Source organism: Mesocricetus auratus, unplaced genomic scaffold (genome assembly GCF_017639785.1).
Source record: "Mesocricetus auratus isolate SY011 unplaced genomic scaffold, BCM_Maur_2.0 Super-Scaffold_100676, whole genome shotgun sequence".
Lineage (NCBI taxonomy): Eukaryota > Metazoa > Chordata > Mammalia > Rodentia > Cricetidae > Mesocricetus > Mesocricetus auratus.
The window spans coordinates 103,248,721-103,266,263 of record NW_024429266.1 but is presented as its reverse complement, the minus strand read 5'-3'; the positions used below and the strand labels follow the sequence as shown (position 1 = coordinate 103,266,263).

Below are 17,543 nucleotides of genomic sequence, written 5' to 3'. Positions count from 1 at the left end.
GGGGACTGCTGAAGTGCTCAGCCCTCAGCAGGGAGTCCTGCTGAGAGCCTGGCTGGGGAGTGGGCGGGAGGGAGGGGCGGAAGGCTACCTGGGCTCAGGAAGAAGTCACAACCCTGAGGGCCTATATAGGGCACTTTATGGTCCAAACAAGAGAAAACGTTCCCTACCTGCGGTCCATGCCTGTTACTCCAGCTTCTTGGGAGGTTGAGGCAGGATTATTTTGATACCAAATTGTATGTTGTGAGATCCTACCTCAAAATAAAAAAATAGGCCTGGCTCAGGGATGGATGCCCAGATGGGGCTGAGGACGTGGTCAGTGACAAGTAGTCACCTAGCATGACACAACCACAACACAAGCACTAGACACAGCTCAGCTGAAATCTGAGTCTCACCAGCACCATGTTGGCTGGCTTACAATAGCTTGTAACTCCAGCTCCGATGGATTCAATGCCCATGATTCCCTCAGACAACCCACACACATGCTGTATATTAAAAACGATAAAAATAGTCAGGCATGGTGCCGTTCACCTTTAAACCCTGTACTTGAGAGGCAGAGGCAAGAGGATCTTTGTGGCCAGCCAGATAAGAGTCAGACGCCATCTCGAGGGAAGGAAATAAGATGGAGAAGAAACAGAGGCCGGCTGTGTGCCTAACACCACTGGACAGTCTCCTGGCTCCGCCTGCTGTCAACCCCTGCACACATCAACATTTTTTTTCAACTCAGCGTTTCTCTATGTAGCTTTGTAGACCAGGCTGGGTTTGAACTCACAGAGATCTGCCTGCCTCTCTGCCTCCAGTGCTGGGATTAAAAGCATGTGCCACCATCATCTGGCCAACACATGAACTATTTACCTGAGTAAAGCTATTGGGGACATCTGAGAGCACATTTTAGGAACATGACACTGTGAACATGTGGTTGGGGAGCTGGAGAGGCTATCTGCAGCCTTTTGCTTTAGTCTGGCTGTGTAGTCCAGGCTGGCTTGTAACACACGAAGACAATGGGCACTGCCTTGTTATTTCCTAGGGAAGTTGTGGTCAGGGAGAGCTGGCCACAGGGAAAGGGGGAGCCTGGAGCCCTGACCTCTCCACAAGGCTTGGGCTATAGGTCCTTAATTGGTAACACCCCAACTCTCCCCATCCCGCCTCCCTCGGGGTGTGGCAAAGGTGCAGTGCGGGTCACCCCAACACCAGAATCTCTGACTGGTGCCCTCACAGCTGAGTCCCTGGACCCCTATGAGGGTGGCTCATTGTCATTAGCATGTCTGTGACTAAACATGTGTAACCCACAGTACCTCCATGTGCCCAGGACAGCCAGGCACTCCAAGGGTGGATGATGCCTGAACTTGGAACGGCTTGGCCACTGCCAAGGTCTAACCTTAAGACTTCTTCACTGTAGCCACCAAACCCTCAACAGAGCCCCTGTGGCTGAGCGCCATGCGAGGACACGCTGGCACACAGCAGGCTCTCAGTGGCCTGAAATGACACTAGTTTCAGCTCAGGGCCCTTCCTGGACACAGCTTAACCCTGTGCACTAGTCTGGCAGACACCATGGCACAGGTGGTGGAAGGGACCCTTTGGTGCTCAGTCCCCACCCATTCGCCCTTGTTGGGCCCTCTGACCGGCTGCAAACACTAAAGCTTACCCTAACCCTGCCCACACCACTGCAAGAGCACCCACATCTGTACCCCAACAGCTCAACACATACTTCCTGTCCATCCTGTCCCCCACACACATCTTCACAATCGTCCAAGACAACCCAACCCCACCACCCACTTATGCAGTGCCTCAGCAGTTAGGTGCCTGAAGGCCAACCACAAAATCCCAGAACCCTCCCTGGTTCTGAGCCACAGCTGCCAGGAGCCCAACCCAGCCCCAGGGGCAGGACACAGACACAAGTCAGTGAGCGAGATCACTTTATTGGGTTTGAGCCAAGGGAGGTGACACTATCTATCTCTGCCAGGCTTCAAAGGAGGCTGCGCTAACACAGGTCACCTGACCATCTTAAACAGCAATAAAAACAGTAAAATAGAAACCTTTATTTAGAATTAAAGCCAACACTTGAGTGTGACAAACACAGCATTCAGCTCGGAAGAAGCACCCGCTAATGGAGTGAGCGTTTATTCTGCACAATCAGGACATGTGGACAAACCCGGGAGAGGCACAGGGACACGGGCAGGGCCGGCACCTAGTCCTCTCTCTCCAGCGTGTAGACCATGAAGCAAGCGTCGGGTCTCTTGGGGACGAGGGGATGCCCGGGTCTCACAATCTCAAAGCCAAGAAAGCTGAAGGTTCGGAGTAGGGCGGCTGGGGGGCGAGGGGGCAGAGTCAGAGCCTGGGGTGACACAGCTTCCCTCCCTGGGGAGCCCGCAGCAACACCCACCTCTGTCCTCACGGTTCTTGGGGAAGCAGATGAAAACGTGGTCGGCCTGGAGCTGCTCCTCCGCGAACTCCAGGAGAGCTGCGAAACTGAGGGGGGCATGCGGCCATGTTAGCCACCTGGGCCCAGATGCCAGATCCCTGCAGCCCCAGGAGAAAATAATGGCCCACCTGTCCTTGCTGCCCTCAGGCAGGGGCCCAGCTGGGAGCTCGATGTAGAGGCCACCGCCGTTCCACACCGCCCTCCAGGTGACCTGCTTGGCCTCCGTGAGCGTGGACTGGATGCTCAGAACCCTGGTCTTGTCGTTAGACGTTGGCTCCTCTGTCACATTCAGCCGCTCATCCTGGGGGAGCAGGGCTGTCAGGACAGGCAGCTCACCCGGCAGGGGCAGGCACCAGGGCTCCCCACAGGTACTCACGGAGTAGAGGACGCTAGCTGAAAGACTGTGATCCCGCTGACTGTTCCCTCGCCCACCTGGGATCTTCAGGGGTGGGTGAGGGACATCAGGAGCACCACCGAGGCCCCGGACCCAGGTTACTACAGCAATGGAGGGCGGCCCTAGAACTGCAGCAAACAGTGCCAGAGGGGAAGTAAGTGCTGGGTCTCCAGGACTTTCCCTCCAGAGCCACCATGGCCAGTGGTCCCAGCTCACTGTCCCTCACCTCTGAGGCTCGGCCCCTTCTGGAGCCATCAGGTCCTCAGGCTGTGTCATTTTAGCACTGTGGTCCACAGCGGGGAGCTGGGCCTTCCCACTCCGCAGGCTGCCAAGGCAACCTCCCATTCTAGGCCACCTCGATCCCGTCTAAAGCTCAGGCCAGCCCTCGAGTAAAGCCCCACCCTCCCCTTTGCAACTACCAGCGGTCCCCAGCTTCACCTCAGCCAACCTCACTCCAGCACTGGAGTCAGAGAAGCCAGTGCCCTCCCTCCTACTGTCACCCAAGGCCCTCCCCCATGGCCTTCAGGTCAGGGCCTTCAGGTCAGACCCTCCATGCCAGCAGAGTTACTGCACAGACTTCAACGGCCAGGTGGATCCAAGTCCACACCCCACCCAGAACCACGCTCCACCACCGCTCCTTTTCCTGGGACCCAGCAGCTCACAAATCACACCCTGCCATGCCAGCCCCCCACTCCCAAGGTCCTCACAAACTGACCCAAGTCAATCCAGTCCCGGAGCCCTCAACGAGCAAACGCCGCCAAGACCCAGCTAAACCCTAAGTCTAATACCCAACCCGCGACAACGCCCCAAGTTCAGACCCCAGACTCTCCCACCATAAAGTAAGTCCTCAACCTGAAGGCAAACATAATTCGAGTCCCTCCCCAACAGCACCCCAAATCCGAGTCTTTTGCAGAGACCTTCCAGATCCGATCAGAGCCCCTGCTGTACAGAACGTACGGTTTGTCAACCCACGCCCCCCATCTACCATCTGACATCAGATCCGAGTCACAAATCCGGGACGCCAACCCCCTTCCCGGATCCGAGTCTAACCCCAAACCTGACCCATCTTCGGACAGATACTAACGCATCCCACCCTTCAACTAAACCAACCCCGAGTCCTCAACCTGCGACTCCCTGATCCCACTCCAATCCCAAATCCGAGGCCCGGACCACAGGCCCCGCCCCGCCCCGCCCCCGGCGCGATTGTGGCCGCCACAAAGGGGCGGATCTCGCGCTGCCGCGACTTATCTGGCGCCCCGAGGCCGACCCCGCTCCGGGCCTGCGCGGACGCTGCTTCTGGAAGCTTCGCGGCGGCGGCGGGGGCGGGGGCAGGGCCCTCACCTCTCGCTGCTGCAGCCGCCGCGGCTGTGCTGACTGAGGAGCGGCATGGTGCGGCTGGCGTGGAGCGTGGCGCTGCGTTTGTCCCCTTCCTTCTCTCTGGCGAAGCAGTGGCTGTTGAGGATCCGCTGCAGGGAGGATTTCACCATCCGGCCGCTGGGGTCCGAAACCAGCAAAACCTCCGCTGCACTCTCCGCGCCGCCGCCGCTGCTCGCCGTTCGCAAAATGGCGCCGGCGCGGACGCCCGCATTTATACGCGTCGTCACCGCAGACCACGCCCCTACACGCAGGCGTGGACGCGGCCGCGGGCGGCGGCGGAGGAACGGGCGGGGCCACGGCGGCCGCGCCGAGGACGCCACCGCGTCCCGCCTTCCCTGGCCTCTGATTGGCCGAAGCAGAAAAACAGACGGAAGCCTTCGGCTGTTGATTAGTCGGCGGTCGGAGAATGCCGCCCTCGAGTGTGTGCGTCACTCCGCGGGAGGTCAGACAGGAAGGAGCGGGTGCGTCCCGCCCCCACCGGGCTCTGATTGGCCAAGGTGCGAAAACGGACGGGCCTGGCTCCACTGAGGATTGGCTGGAGCTCTGGTGAGCCCGCCCTCGAACTGCAGCGGCACGGGACGGGGAGATACTCCGGTGAGGTCGCCGTGCGTGACGCAAATCCCCGGCCCGCCCAGCCCCCTCAGCCTGGCCTCAGGGTCCCAGAGCTCCGCGGGACCTGTGGCCGTCGCCGCCTGACTCCGTTACGGGGCTTCGCCCAAGGCACGCCCCGCCTCAGCGCGGTTGATTGGCAGGACGTGCGTGTCCCGGAGTCTGGGGCTTGCCCATCCCCCACGACGCGATTCTGATGACCTTGTGGCGATGGATGATTACGGTCTACGTGTTGGAAACAGCTTACGATTGAAAAGAAAAATCTTACAAAGTTAAGATACTATTCCAATCTAGAGAAACATCTCAAATCAAATTTAAGCACTTTTTTTTCGAGACAGGTTTTCTCTGTATTGTTTTGGAGGCTGTCGGTCCAGCCTGGCCTCGAACTCACGGAGATCCGCCTGCCTCTGCCTCCCGAGTGCTGGGATTAAAGGCGTGCGCCATCTCGAAAGCAAAACTTAAAAAAAAAAATTAAGCCAAAATTTTTCTCCCAGACCCAATGTGAATATTTTTCCGTGTTTTGTTTCTTATTTTTATCTCCTTTCTTTTTTTTTCTGAGACAGGGTTTCTGTATAACAGTCCTGGCTGTCCTGGAACTCACAACGTAGACCAGGCTGGCCTCGAACTCAGAGACCCTGGTGCCCTTGCTTCCTGAGATTAAAGTCGTGCACCTCCACCTCCCTCCTCATCCCCCCCCCCCCAGCAAACTACAGTGTGATCAGAGCAAGGACTCAGGTTGGCCCGCGCCTGTCACCTGGCAGACTGCACTCAGGCCGTGCCCTGGTCAGCCCAGGTGCAAGGACCCTCTCCCTCTCTCTCCCTCCCTCCCTCTCTCCTCTCCTCTCCCCTCCCCTCCCCTCTCCTCCCCTCCCTCCCTCCCTCCCTCCCTCCCTCCCTCCCTCCCTCCCTCTCTCCTCTCCTCTCCCCTCCCCTCCCCTCTCCTCTCCTCTCCTCCCTCCCTCCCTCCCTCCCTCTCTCTCTCTCTCTCTCCCCCTTCCCACTGTTGCCCTGTCTCCCTCTTCCCTTCTCTCCCCCTCACTCTCTGTGTCTCTTTTCTCTTTCCTTCCCTCCCCTTCCTGATGAATCCTCTCTCTAAGCTCTGCCTGCCTGCTCTGTCTGTCCCTTGCCTGCCATGGAATTCGCCAAGGTTCACCACGTGCCTCATCATAGCACTCAGAATCCAACAAAAGTCCATGGTGGTGTTGCAGACCACTCACCCAGTTTGAGGCAGGAGGATTGCTGTGATTTCAAGTCAGCATGGACTGCAGAAAAATCCCATGTCTTTAAATAAATGGATACAGTTCAGGAAGTTAGCTGGGCAGTAGTGAGTATGCCTTTAATTCCAGGGCTGAGGAGGCAGAGGCGGGAGAATCTCTGAGTTCGAGGCCAGCCTGGTCTACAGAGCGAGTTCCAGGCAGCCAGGGACACACAGAGAAACCCTGTCTCGAAAAACAACAAAAATCCAGGGACTTTAGTGGTGACTCAGCATTGTAGTCTTGCCTCTAAGGGCATCTGCACACAAGCCGAAGTGGTGTCTGGTCTGAGAGCTCCTGCTGCTCCTGCAGAGGCCAACGCTCAGCCCCAGCATCCACATCAGCTCAGCCCCAGCATCCACATCAGGTCAGCCCCAGCATCCACATCAGCTCAGCATCCACATCAGCTCAGCCCCAGCATCCACATCAGCTCAGCCTCAGCATCCACATCAGCTCAGCATCCACATCAGCTCAGCATCCACATCAGCTCAGCCCCAGCATCCACATCAGCTCAGCCTCAGCATCCACATCAGGTCAGCCCCAGCATCCACATCAGGTCAGCATCCACATCAGCTCAGCCCCAGCATCCACATCAGGTCAGCATCCACATCAGCTCAGCCCCAGCATCCACATCAGCTCAGCCTCAGCATCCACATCAGCTCAGCATCCACATCAGGTCAGCATCCCCATCAGCTCAGCCTCAGCATCCACATCAGCCCCAGCATCCACATCAGCTCAGCCCCAGCATCCACATCAGCTCAGCCCCAGCATCCACATCAGCTCAGCCTCAGCATCCACATCAGCTCAGCCCCAGCATCCACATCAGGTCAGCATCCACATCAGGTCAGCATCCACATCAGCTCAGCCCCAGCATCCACATCAGCTCAGCCTCAGCATCCACATCAGCTCAGCCCCAGCATCCACATCAGGTCAGCCCCAGCATCCACATCAGGTCAGCCCCAGCATCCACATCATGTCAGCCTCAGCATCCACATCAGCTCAGCATCCACATCAGCTCAGCATCCACATCAGGTCAGCATCCACATCAGGTCAGCATCCACATCAGCTCAGCCTCAGCATCCACATCAGCTCAGCATCCACATCAGCTCAGCCTCAGCATCCACATCAGGTCAGCCTCAGCATCCACATCAGGTCAGCCTCAGCATCCACATCAGCTCAGCATCCACATCAGGTCAGCCTCAGCATCCACATCAGGTCAGCATCCACATCAGGTCAGCCTCAGCATCCACATCAGGTCAGCCTCAGCATCCACATCAGCTCAGCCTCAGCATCCACATCAGGTCAGCCTCAGCATCCACATCAGCTCAGCATCCACATCAGCTCAGCATCCACATCAGGTCAGCCTCAGCATCCACATCAGGTCAGCCTCAGCATCCACATCAGCTCAGCCCCAGCATCCACATCAGGTCAGCATCCACATCAGCTCAGCCCCAGCATCCACATCAGGTCAGCATCCACATCAGCTCAGCCTCAGCATCCACATCAGGTCAGCCCCAGCATCCACATCAGCTCAGCCTCAGCATCCACATCAGCTCAGCCCCAGCATCCACATCAGCTCAGCCTCAGCATCCACATCAGGTCAGCCCCAGCATCCACATCAGGTCAGCCTCAGCATCCACATCAGGTCAGTATCCACATCAGCTCAGCATCCACATCAGGTCAGCATCCACATCAGCTCAGCCCCAGCATCCACATCAGCTCAGCCTTAGCATCCACATCAGCTCAGCATCCACATCAGCTCAGCATCCACATCAGCTCAGCATCCACATCAGGTCAGCATCCACATCAGGTCAGCCTCAGCATCCACATCAGCTCAGCCCCAGCATCCACATCAGCTCAGCCCCAGCATCCACATCAGCTCAGCATCCACATCAGGTCAGCCTCAGTATGCACATCAGCTCAGCCCCAGCATCCACATCAGCTCAGCCCCAGCATCCACATCAGGTCAGCATCCACATCAAGTCAGCATCCACATCAGGTCAGCATCCACATCAAGTCAGCATCCACATCAGGTCAGCATCCACATCAGGTCAGCATCCGCAGGACACCATTTTCTGTCCTCCTCAGACATGCACACCCACACAAGCACGCACCCGTAAATGATCACGATCCCAGCAGAGGACCTGGACTGGGTCCGGCACCGATGCCCACACTGACCCCTGTGGGTGCTGTCCCCACATGGTGCCCGACATGCTTGCAGACAAGTTACTCTGGGTAGTCCCGCTGTCCTGGAACTCCGTGTCTTTTGAGACTAAACTTGGTCAAATATAGCCTATTAGAACAGCAAATTGACTTAAGCAGCCATCTTTCTCGTGTGGGTTAAAATCAGAACTAGTTTCATGTTGGAGCTGCGCCTTTTCAGACCACTCCTCCTTACACGGTTCTGCGATGTTCTGTGCTGGGGTTCAACGCCGCTTCTCCCACAAGGAAGTGTACCACTGAGTGACACCTCCAGTCTGATAGTAACAAATGCTGCTTCAAACTGTTCCATGATGGGGGGTGGAACCCCGCCTGGAATCCCCAGTGAGGGGCTGGGGGCGTGGCCAGGGTGGAGCCTCACCTAGAATGCCCCAGTGAGTGGCTGAGACAGTTGCAGGTGTGTGTGTGTGTGTGTGTGTGTGTGTGTGTGTGAAGCTTCTTCCCAGAATCCCCAAGACCCTGATTTCCTCCCACACTACCACATAAGAGTAAAACCAACTGCAGTGTCCATCTTTTTTTTTTTTTTTTTTTTTTTGGTTTTTCGAGACAGGGTTTCTCTGTAGTATTGGAGGCTGTCCTGGAACTCACTTTGTAGACCAGGCTGGCCTCGAACTCACAGAGATCCGCCTGCCTCTGCCTCCCGAGTGCTGGGATTAAAGGCGTGCGCCACCAACGCCCGGCTTGCAGTGTCCATCTTGAGTGCTGATACATACACTCTCTGTTGCAGAAGAGAAAGTCGGCCACCACGACTCTCCCCATTTTGCAGAGTACTTTCAAGTTGAGGTACTGTGATTACGAAAGACAAATTCTGCAAAAGAAACCAACCCAATTTCCGGTAAATACTTCCTCTTTTCTGTTGCTAGTTTTATTTATTTATATTTGTTTTTTGGTTTTTTGAGACAGGGTTTCTCTGTGTAGCCCTGGCTGTCCTGGAACTCTGAAATTCAGGCTGGTCTCAAACTCACAGAATCCACCTGCCTCTGCCTCCCGAATGCTGGGATTGAAGGCGTGTGACACCACCACCCGCTGGGCACTTTTTTTTATTTCATCTTTTTAAAATTTATTTTACATACCAACCACAGTTTCCCCTCCCTCCTCTCCTCCTCCTTCCTTCCCCCTCCCCCATCCTCTCCTCCTAGTCTCCATTCAGAAGGGGTAAGGCCTCCCATGGGAGTCCACAAATTGTGGCATGTCTATCAAGTTGCGGCAGGACCAAGCTCCTCCCCCCGCTGAACAAGAAATCCACCATAGGGAGTAGATTCCAAAGAGCCACCTCATGCATCAGGGACAGTCCTAGCCCCACTGCTAGACCAAGCTCCCTAGCTGTCTGTCCAGAGTCCATGAGCTCCCAGCAGCCCATCAGCTGTCTCTGAGTTTCTCTGTCATGATGCCATGCTCGTGACCCTCTTCCTTTTATGACCCCTGTCCCCCTTCATGGACTGCCAGAGCTCCCAGCCCAGCGCTTGACCATTTGCCCCCATCAGGTACTGGATGACGAGACAGGTTTTCTCTGTAGATTTGGAGGCAGTCTCTGATAACAATTAGGGCAGTCACTAATCTGATTACGGGGGAGCCTGTTCAGTCACCCTCTCCGCTATCGCTAGGAGTCTTAGCTGTGGATTCCTGAGAATTTCCCTAGCACCAGGCTTCTCCCTAAACCCATAATGTCTCCCTCCATCAAGATAGATCTTTCAGGGGCTGTAGAGATGGCTCAGTGGTTAAGAGCACTGAGTGCTTTTACAAAGGATCCAGGTTCAAATTCCAGCACCCACATGGCAGCTCACAACTGTCTGTAACTCTAAGATCTGACACCCTCACTCAGACATGCATGCAGGCAAACACGAACGCACATAAAATGATAAAATTAAGTAAATTATCATAGGAAGATGTCTCTTTCATTACTCTCCCCCTCCAACCCGCCCCCAACTCCACCATCCAGATCCCTCAAGTTTCCATCCCCCATTCCCTCCCCACTACTCTCCCCAGCCCCCCCAATTTACCCAGGACATCTAATCTATTTCCCCTTCCCCTGGCGTTGGTTGCACAGCCTTTAATCCCAGCACTCGGGAGGCAGAGGCAGGCGGATCTCTGTGAGTTCGAGGCCAGCCTGGTCTACAGAGTGAGTTCCAGGACAGCCTCCAAAGCCACAGAGAAACCCTGTCTCGAAAAAACAAATAACAACAACGACAAAAGACCAAATCCCCTTCCCAGGGTGATCCATGCATCCCCCTTGGGGTCCTCCTTGTTACCTAGTTTCTCTGGGGCTGAGGAGGATATTCTAGTTATCCTTGGCTTTACATCTAATATCCACTCATGAGTGAGTACATAACATGTTTGTCTTCATGTGTCTGTGTTACCTCACTCAGCATGATTTGTCTTTTTAGTTCCATCCATTTGTCTGCAAATGTCATGAGGTCATTGTTTCTTACAACTGAGTAACTCTCCATTGTGTAAATGTACCACATTTCTTTTTTCTTTGACTTTTTTTTTTTTTTTTTTTTTTTTGGTTTTTCGAGACAGGGTTTCTCTGTGTTGTTTTGGAGGCTGTCCTGGAACTTGCTCTGTAGACCAGGCTGGCCTCGAACTCACAGAGATCTGCCTGCCTCCGCCTCCGGAGTACTGGGATTAAAGGCTGAGCCACCACCGCCTGGCCACATTTCTTTATCTATTCTTGGTTGAAGGACATCTCGATTGTTTCCAGGCTCTGTCTATTATGAAAAATGCTGCTGTGAACACAGTTGAGCAAGTGTCCTTGTGGTGTGGTTGGACATCCTCTGGGTATATGCGCAAGGGTGTCACTGCCTCAGCAGGCACAGAGCCACTAAGTGTCTGTCTAACCACTGACGGAAGTCTCGATCCTCCAAGTTCCAAGAGTCCCATCTTAGAGTGTGTGAATCATTTTATACATGCTCATACCATCTCCTTTCAGTCACTGCTGTGGGTGGGATTAGGGGCCTCTGGGTGGGAGACTGGCTTCTACCACTTTGCCTATTTTTTCTGGTTTTTTAATTAATTAATTAATTAATTAATTAATTATTATTATTTTGGTTTTACGAGACAGGGTTTCTCTGTATTGTTTTGGAGGCTGTCGGTCCAGCCTGGCCTCGAACTCACAGAGACCCGCCTGCCTCTGCCTCCCGAGTGCTGGGATTAAAGACATGCGGCACCACTGCCCGGCTAATTAATCAATTTTTGATACAGGGTCTCAAGTAGCCGGGACTGTCCTCAAACTCACTGTGTAGCAGAGAATGACCCTGAGCTGCTGACCCTCCGGTCACGGAAGAGAACTAACTACACGCAGTTCTGAGTTTCTTTTCTGCTGGGGATGGAGAACCAGGCCTTGGAGATTGTAGGGCGGGGCTCCATCCTGACCACGCCCCTAGCCCCTCACTGGAGGGTCCTGGACCAGGACACCTGACCATGCGTGGAAGGGCCTGTGTGGAGGCCACAGGCAGGCTTGAGTGAGTAAGTGGGTACTGGGGATTGAATTTAGGTGGCCACCGAGTCGTTTTTCCACCCCCAGTTTGTGTTTTGAAGCAGGGACTAGCTCTGCTGCACAGGCTGGCTTGAAACTGATGGTTTTTCTGTCTCAGCTGCAGAGGAACCCTTCTGGACCTGCTGAGCTGGGTCACCCTGTCAGTGTGTTCACCGGCAGGACTCAGCACACAAAGGACAAGGGACAGACGCACAGAAGCTCGCTGCCAAGCCTGATGGCCTGGGACCCATGGTAGAAGAAGAAAACTGACTTCCAATGTTGTCCTTTGCCTGTACAAGGGTGCCGACCCCCCACCCCACCCGCAGAATGTGCACAGACAAGCCATTTAAAATTTCTAATGAACACAGGGTTAAGCAAGCATGGTCCACATGTGTATCATCCCAGTACTTGGGGAGCTGAGACAGGAGATTCGTGTAAGGTACATGTGAGACTCTGTCTGAAAATAACCACAAAATAAGGCACTGATCACCTTTAGTCCCAGCACTCGGGAGGCAGAGGCAGGCAGATCTCTGAGTTCGAGACTAGCCTGGTCTACAAGAGCGAGTTCCAGGACAGCCTCCAAAGCCACAGAGAAACCCTATCTCAAAAACAAAACAAAACAAACAAAAATCAGTAACTAACAAATTTAAAAGGTGGTAAAGAAGGCTGCACAGATGGTCCCGCTATTACAGGCTTCACACCAAAGAGCAGGGCGCGTTGACGCTCTCAGATCTCACTGGCTCTGACTCAGCAAGGCTCAGACTGGAGCAAGTCTTTGGTCCCCAGCTGCTGGTCATCGATGAAGTCCATCCCAGCTTCTGCCACTGTGCAGGGGTGAGGCTGGTCACGGTGCACAGGCCAAAAGTGAGCTGGCAGGCTTACGGTGGGAAATATTGTCCAGTAAATATTACTCCCTCTCCAAAAAAGTATCTACATTTACAATATTTAATTTCAAATTATCTATAGCAAGGTGGTGGTGGTGTACACCTTTAATCCCAGCACTAGGGAGGCAGATCTCTGTGAGTTTGAGACCAGCTCTGTAGAGTGAGTTCTAGGACAGCCTCCAAAACAATGCAGAGAAGTCCTGTCTCGATAAATCAAAACAAATGACAGAGAGAGAGAGAAGAATTGCTCTTGGGGATGGAGAGAGGCTCAGTGGTTACAGCAGTGCCTGCCCCTGCAGAGGACCTGGGTTCAATTCCCAGCACTCACAACCATCTGTAATGAGATCTGGTGCCCTCTTCTGGCCTGAAGGCATACATGGAGGCAGAGTGGTGTATACATAATAAATAAATAAAATCTTAACAAAAAAAGAAAGAAACAAAATTTAAGAAATTAAATTAAAAAATAAAATAAATAAAAATTAATATAAAAGTATGGGCTGAAGAGAGGGCCCTGGCTAATATACCACAGGACAGGGTCTCTTCCCAGAGCCAAAACAGTTGCTCATAAACATGAGTAACTTAAATTTCAGGGTACCCAACACACCCTTTTGGCTTCTGTAGGTGTACACACACACACAAATAAAAATTTAAAGTTAATATAAAAGGAAAAGAACATATTAAGTGTTGGCAACAGACTCTGACAAGCTAGTGGGTGCTGTGTAATATTTGAGAATTGTCTTCAAAGCACATGTGGTCCAACTCTGCCATCGCTGTGGACATATGTAGTGGAATATTTGTTCACACAGACACTCCAAGATTGTTAATAAAGTTTACCTGGGGTGGGGGCGGAGTTAGCGACTAGTGGATCAGAACCAGCCTTAGAGGTTTGTAAGACCCAGGATACATACAGAGCGACACAGGAAGCGTCAGGGAGGGGCTTAGGAAGAATTGCAGGCCCTTTTGGATGGTCACTGGTCACTTCTCTAATCATTCAAGTTCTAACCCCAGTATTTGACTCCCGAGTTTTAGTTAATAATAGAAAAACTTAGGTAAACTCATCGTCTGGTGTTACAAGGCAGGTGCCAGCTTTGCAGCCTGAGGAGTCACCACTCCAGGAGGCTGTGATTCAGATGCCTGGGCGCCCTGGGCTCCCACCCCTGGCGTTTCTCCTGCCTGTCCCCCTGCATCCCTCTCCCCCAGGGTTGGGCATTTCCCTGGACCCCGCCTCCCTCGCTGCTGAAGGCGGGGATTAAATGAGTTCACCAGACAAAGGTAAACGATAACAAGGTGTTTTACTGGGGAAGACCTTACACAGACAACAGTAAAAAACCGTTGCGACTCCCTGTTCCAGAAGATGCAGTCTCTCTGCCTTGCAATGCTCTCAGTGACCCAAGAGCACGCACACAGCTCCTCTCCCTTACAAGCCCTCCTCTGAAACCACGCCCAAAGGGTGTGGCCACTTCTAGAAGTCCCCTGGCCAGGCGAGAGGCCACGACAGGCTGCCCCTGGGCCAGCTGGACTCTGACACCCACTAGCACCTGCTTAGGTTTCTGCTGATGGCCACAACCCCTCCCCGCCTTCACAGCGCTGTCACCCCTGTGAGCAAACTGAGAAGTCAGCAGATCTGGTGAGACACTGGGGACTCTTCCTCCCCCCCTCCCCCTCCCTCTCCCCTCCCTCCCTCTCTCTCTCTTTTTCTTTCTTTTTTTTTATTTTCCAGTTTAAATTTACATAAGAAACAAGGTTGCTTCACAAGTCAGTTCCAGGTCCCTCTCCCTTTCCCTCCCCTCCTCCCGTGCCCTCCCCCCAACCGCCCCCCCCCCCGTTATCCCCTCATTCCCCCAGGGAGGGTGAGGCCCTCCATGGGGGTGTCCATAGTCTGTCATTTCATATAGGGCAGGGCCTAGACCCTTCCTCTCTCTTTGTTTTTCAAGACTGAGTTTCTCTGTGGCTTTGGAGGCTGTCCTGGAAGTAGCTCTTGTAGACCAGGCTGGCCTGGAACTCACAGAAATCTACCTGCCTCTGCCTCCTGAGTGCTGGGGTTAAAGGCGTGCGCCACCATCACCTGGCCAAACAAAATAAAACAAAACAAAAACAACAACAACAACAAAACAACTTTAATTTATCCGGTTCACATACAAGGATGACCACCAGATGATAGGCACCCCCAAGGCTAGCAGAAGTTATGCTTAATAAACAGAAAAGGCGTTGATGGCGCAGCCTTTAATACCAGCACTCAGGAGGCAGAGGCAGGTAGATCTCTGTGAGTTCTAGGCCAGCCTGGTCTACAGAGCTACTTCCAGGATAGCCTCCAAAGCCACAGAGAAATCCTGTCTCAAAAGACCAAAATAAACAAACAAATAAATAAACAGAAACAATTGATTACATAATCCTTCATTAAGTTTGAATTTTTAAATGCTAATGAGAAAGGAACAGCAACTTCAGAGTGATATTAGATAATGAAAAACCTGCTGAGTTAAATAAGCCTATATATTAAGATGTGTTGATCTCAGAATGGAAACCAGGATGTGTGTTACACTGGGGAAGAGGTTTTCCTTGCTTTTTTGTTTTTGTTTTTGTTTGTTTTGGTTTTTCTTTTTTTTTTCTTTTTTCTTTTTTCTTTTTTGGTTTTTCGAGACAGGGTTTCTCTGTATTGTTTTGGAGGCTGTCCTGGAACTCGCTCTGTAGACCAGGCTGGCCTCAAACTCACAGAGATCCACCTGCCTCTGCCTCCTGAGTGCTGGGATTAAGGGCGTGTGCCGCCAACACCTGGCCTGCTATAGATTTTTGTATGTATATACAAGTTAAGGTAATATTTGTTATACTTTATGTATGTACTCTTGTTTAAGATATTTTACCAGCCTGGCAGTGGTGGTGCACACCTTTAATCCCAGCTCTCAGGAAGCAGAGACAGGTGGATCTCTGTGAGTTCAAGACCTTCCTGGTCTACAGAGTGAGTTTCAGTGTGGTAGAATATTATTTTAAGGTGTGTGTTTTTTGTTTATGCTGCTTTTGCTTAACTCTGTGAAACTGTGATTTTTTTTAAACTGTCTAAAACACATGATGGTCTAGTAAAGAGCTGAATGGCCAATAATGAGGCAGGAGCAAGGATAGGCAGGGCTGGCGTCAGAGAGTATAAACAGAAGGAGAAATGAGGATGAGGAAGAGTGATTGAATAAGGAGAGGAGGACATCAGAGGCCAGCCACTCAACTACACAGCCACACAGGGAGTAAGAAGGAGATAAAAGGGACACAAGAACAGGGAAAGATACAAGCCTGAGAACAAAAATACATGGGACAATTTAAGAAAAGCTGGCAGAAAACAAGCCAAGCTAAGGCCTGGCATTCATAACTAAGAATAAGCCTGTGTGTGATTTATTTGGGAGCTGGGTGTTAGGCCCCCTCAAAAGCCAAAAGAGTAGAGAATAAAAAATAAACAGTAGTCCACAACAGCCAGGCCTGTTTCTCAGAGAAACTCTGTCTCACAATAAGAGAAAGAAAGACAGAAAGACAGACAGAAATGAGGGCTAATAGCCCTCTGTAACAATAAAACTTATAGTCATGTTAAGTATATTTTCAAGGTCAAATATATTTTAGATAGATGGATGAACTTCACACATTTCAGAGATATTAAGAATATGGCATTTGCCGGGCGGTGGTGGCGCACACCTTTAATCTCAGCACTCGGGAGGCGGAGGCAGGCGGATCTCGGTGAGTTTGAGGCCAGCCTGGTCTACAGAGCGAGTTCCAGGACAGCCTCCAAGACAATACAGAGAAACCCTGTCTCGAAAAACCAAAAAAAAAAAAAAAAAAAAAAAGAATATGGCATTTGAAATGTTTTTAATAACATAAGGCCTTTCATGACTGTGAGACACATCTGCTCCTAGAATTACCAATTTACCTCAAAAAAGGATGACAGGCATTGAGGAGCCTCCACATGGAGTTTACTTTCTTTGTGGCAAAAGTTGCCTACTGGGCAAAGAGACTGCCCTTGCCTCAGCTGGTAACAGTACGCTGTCCAAATTGGACACAAAAGAAAATTATTTCCGAACTTTGCCACGACAAGGTGGGACAGTCCTTCAAAATCATGCTTCACAGAAAAGTCTGCCAGATGTCTAGACCTGTAGGCTGAAGATGGATGTCCCACGTTACAGAGGAGCCTTGGTGACTGTCCAGGCAGATGTTTCCATCATTTCTTTCTTGTTTTTTAATTTTTTTAATTTTTCGAGACAGGGTTTCTCTGTATTGTTTTGGAGGCTGTCCTGGCACTCACTCTGTAGACCAGACTGGCCTCGAACTCACAGAGATCCGCCTGCCTCTGCCTCCCGAGTGCTGGGATTAAAGGCTATGCCACCAGCGCCTGGCTGGTATTAAATTTTGGACACACCAAAATAACAGATAACAGTACTTTCTCCAAAATTGCCAAATACAAATGTACTAGGCATTTTAAGTGTAATTTGTACCTGATAATTGTTATTTTATGTAGTTTTATTATGTTAAGAGTTAAAACCTTTCGCCGGGCGTTGGTGGCGCACGCCTTTAATCCCAGCACTCGGGAGGCAGAGGCTCTGTGAGTTCGAGACCAGCCTGGACTACCAAGCGAGTTCCAGGACAGCCTCCAAAGCCACAGAGAAACCCTGTCTCGAAAAACCAAAAAAAAAAAAAAAAAGAGTTAAAACCTTGAAAGACCCCTACCCAGGGCCTCCCTAGGAAAAGAAAAGCAAGGCCAGGCCGTTGCCCAATGAAAGAGACCCAGACCAGGTGTCTCACCCTCAAAACAGGATGTCTGTGATCACTATAGCAGTCATGGGACCCGGATAATAATTGCTGAAGCGTGCTGGGAACTTTCATATGACAATACTAGAAAACCTAGTCCTTGGCAACTACCCTGGCCCCCAATTGTGTCTGATCA

At 52.1% G+C, this 17,543-nt stretch overlaps 1 protein-coding gene across 1 annotated transcript; it reads right to left on the bottom strand.

The window, feature by feature from the left end:
- Nucleotides 1-1,898: 1,898 nt before the first annotated feature.
- Nucleotides 1,899-4,397, bottom strand: Oaz1 (ornithine decarboxylase antizyme 1). Its single transcript, NM_001281321.2, is given in 5 exon segments — nt 1,899-2,304; nt 2,381-2,466; nt 2,548-2,720; nt 2,796-2,941; nt 4,155-4,397. Coding segments are annotated over 5 exon segments (669 nt in total). The 5' UTR covers nt 4,301-4,397; the 3' UTR covers nt 1,899-2,185.
- Between the last annotated feature and the right edge of the window lie 13,146 nt (nt 4,398-17,543).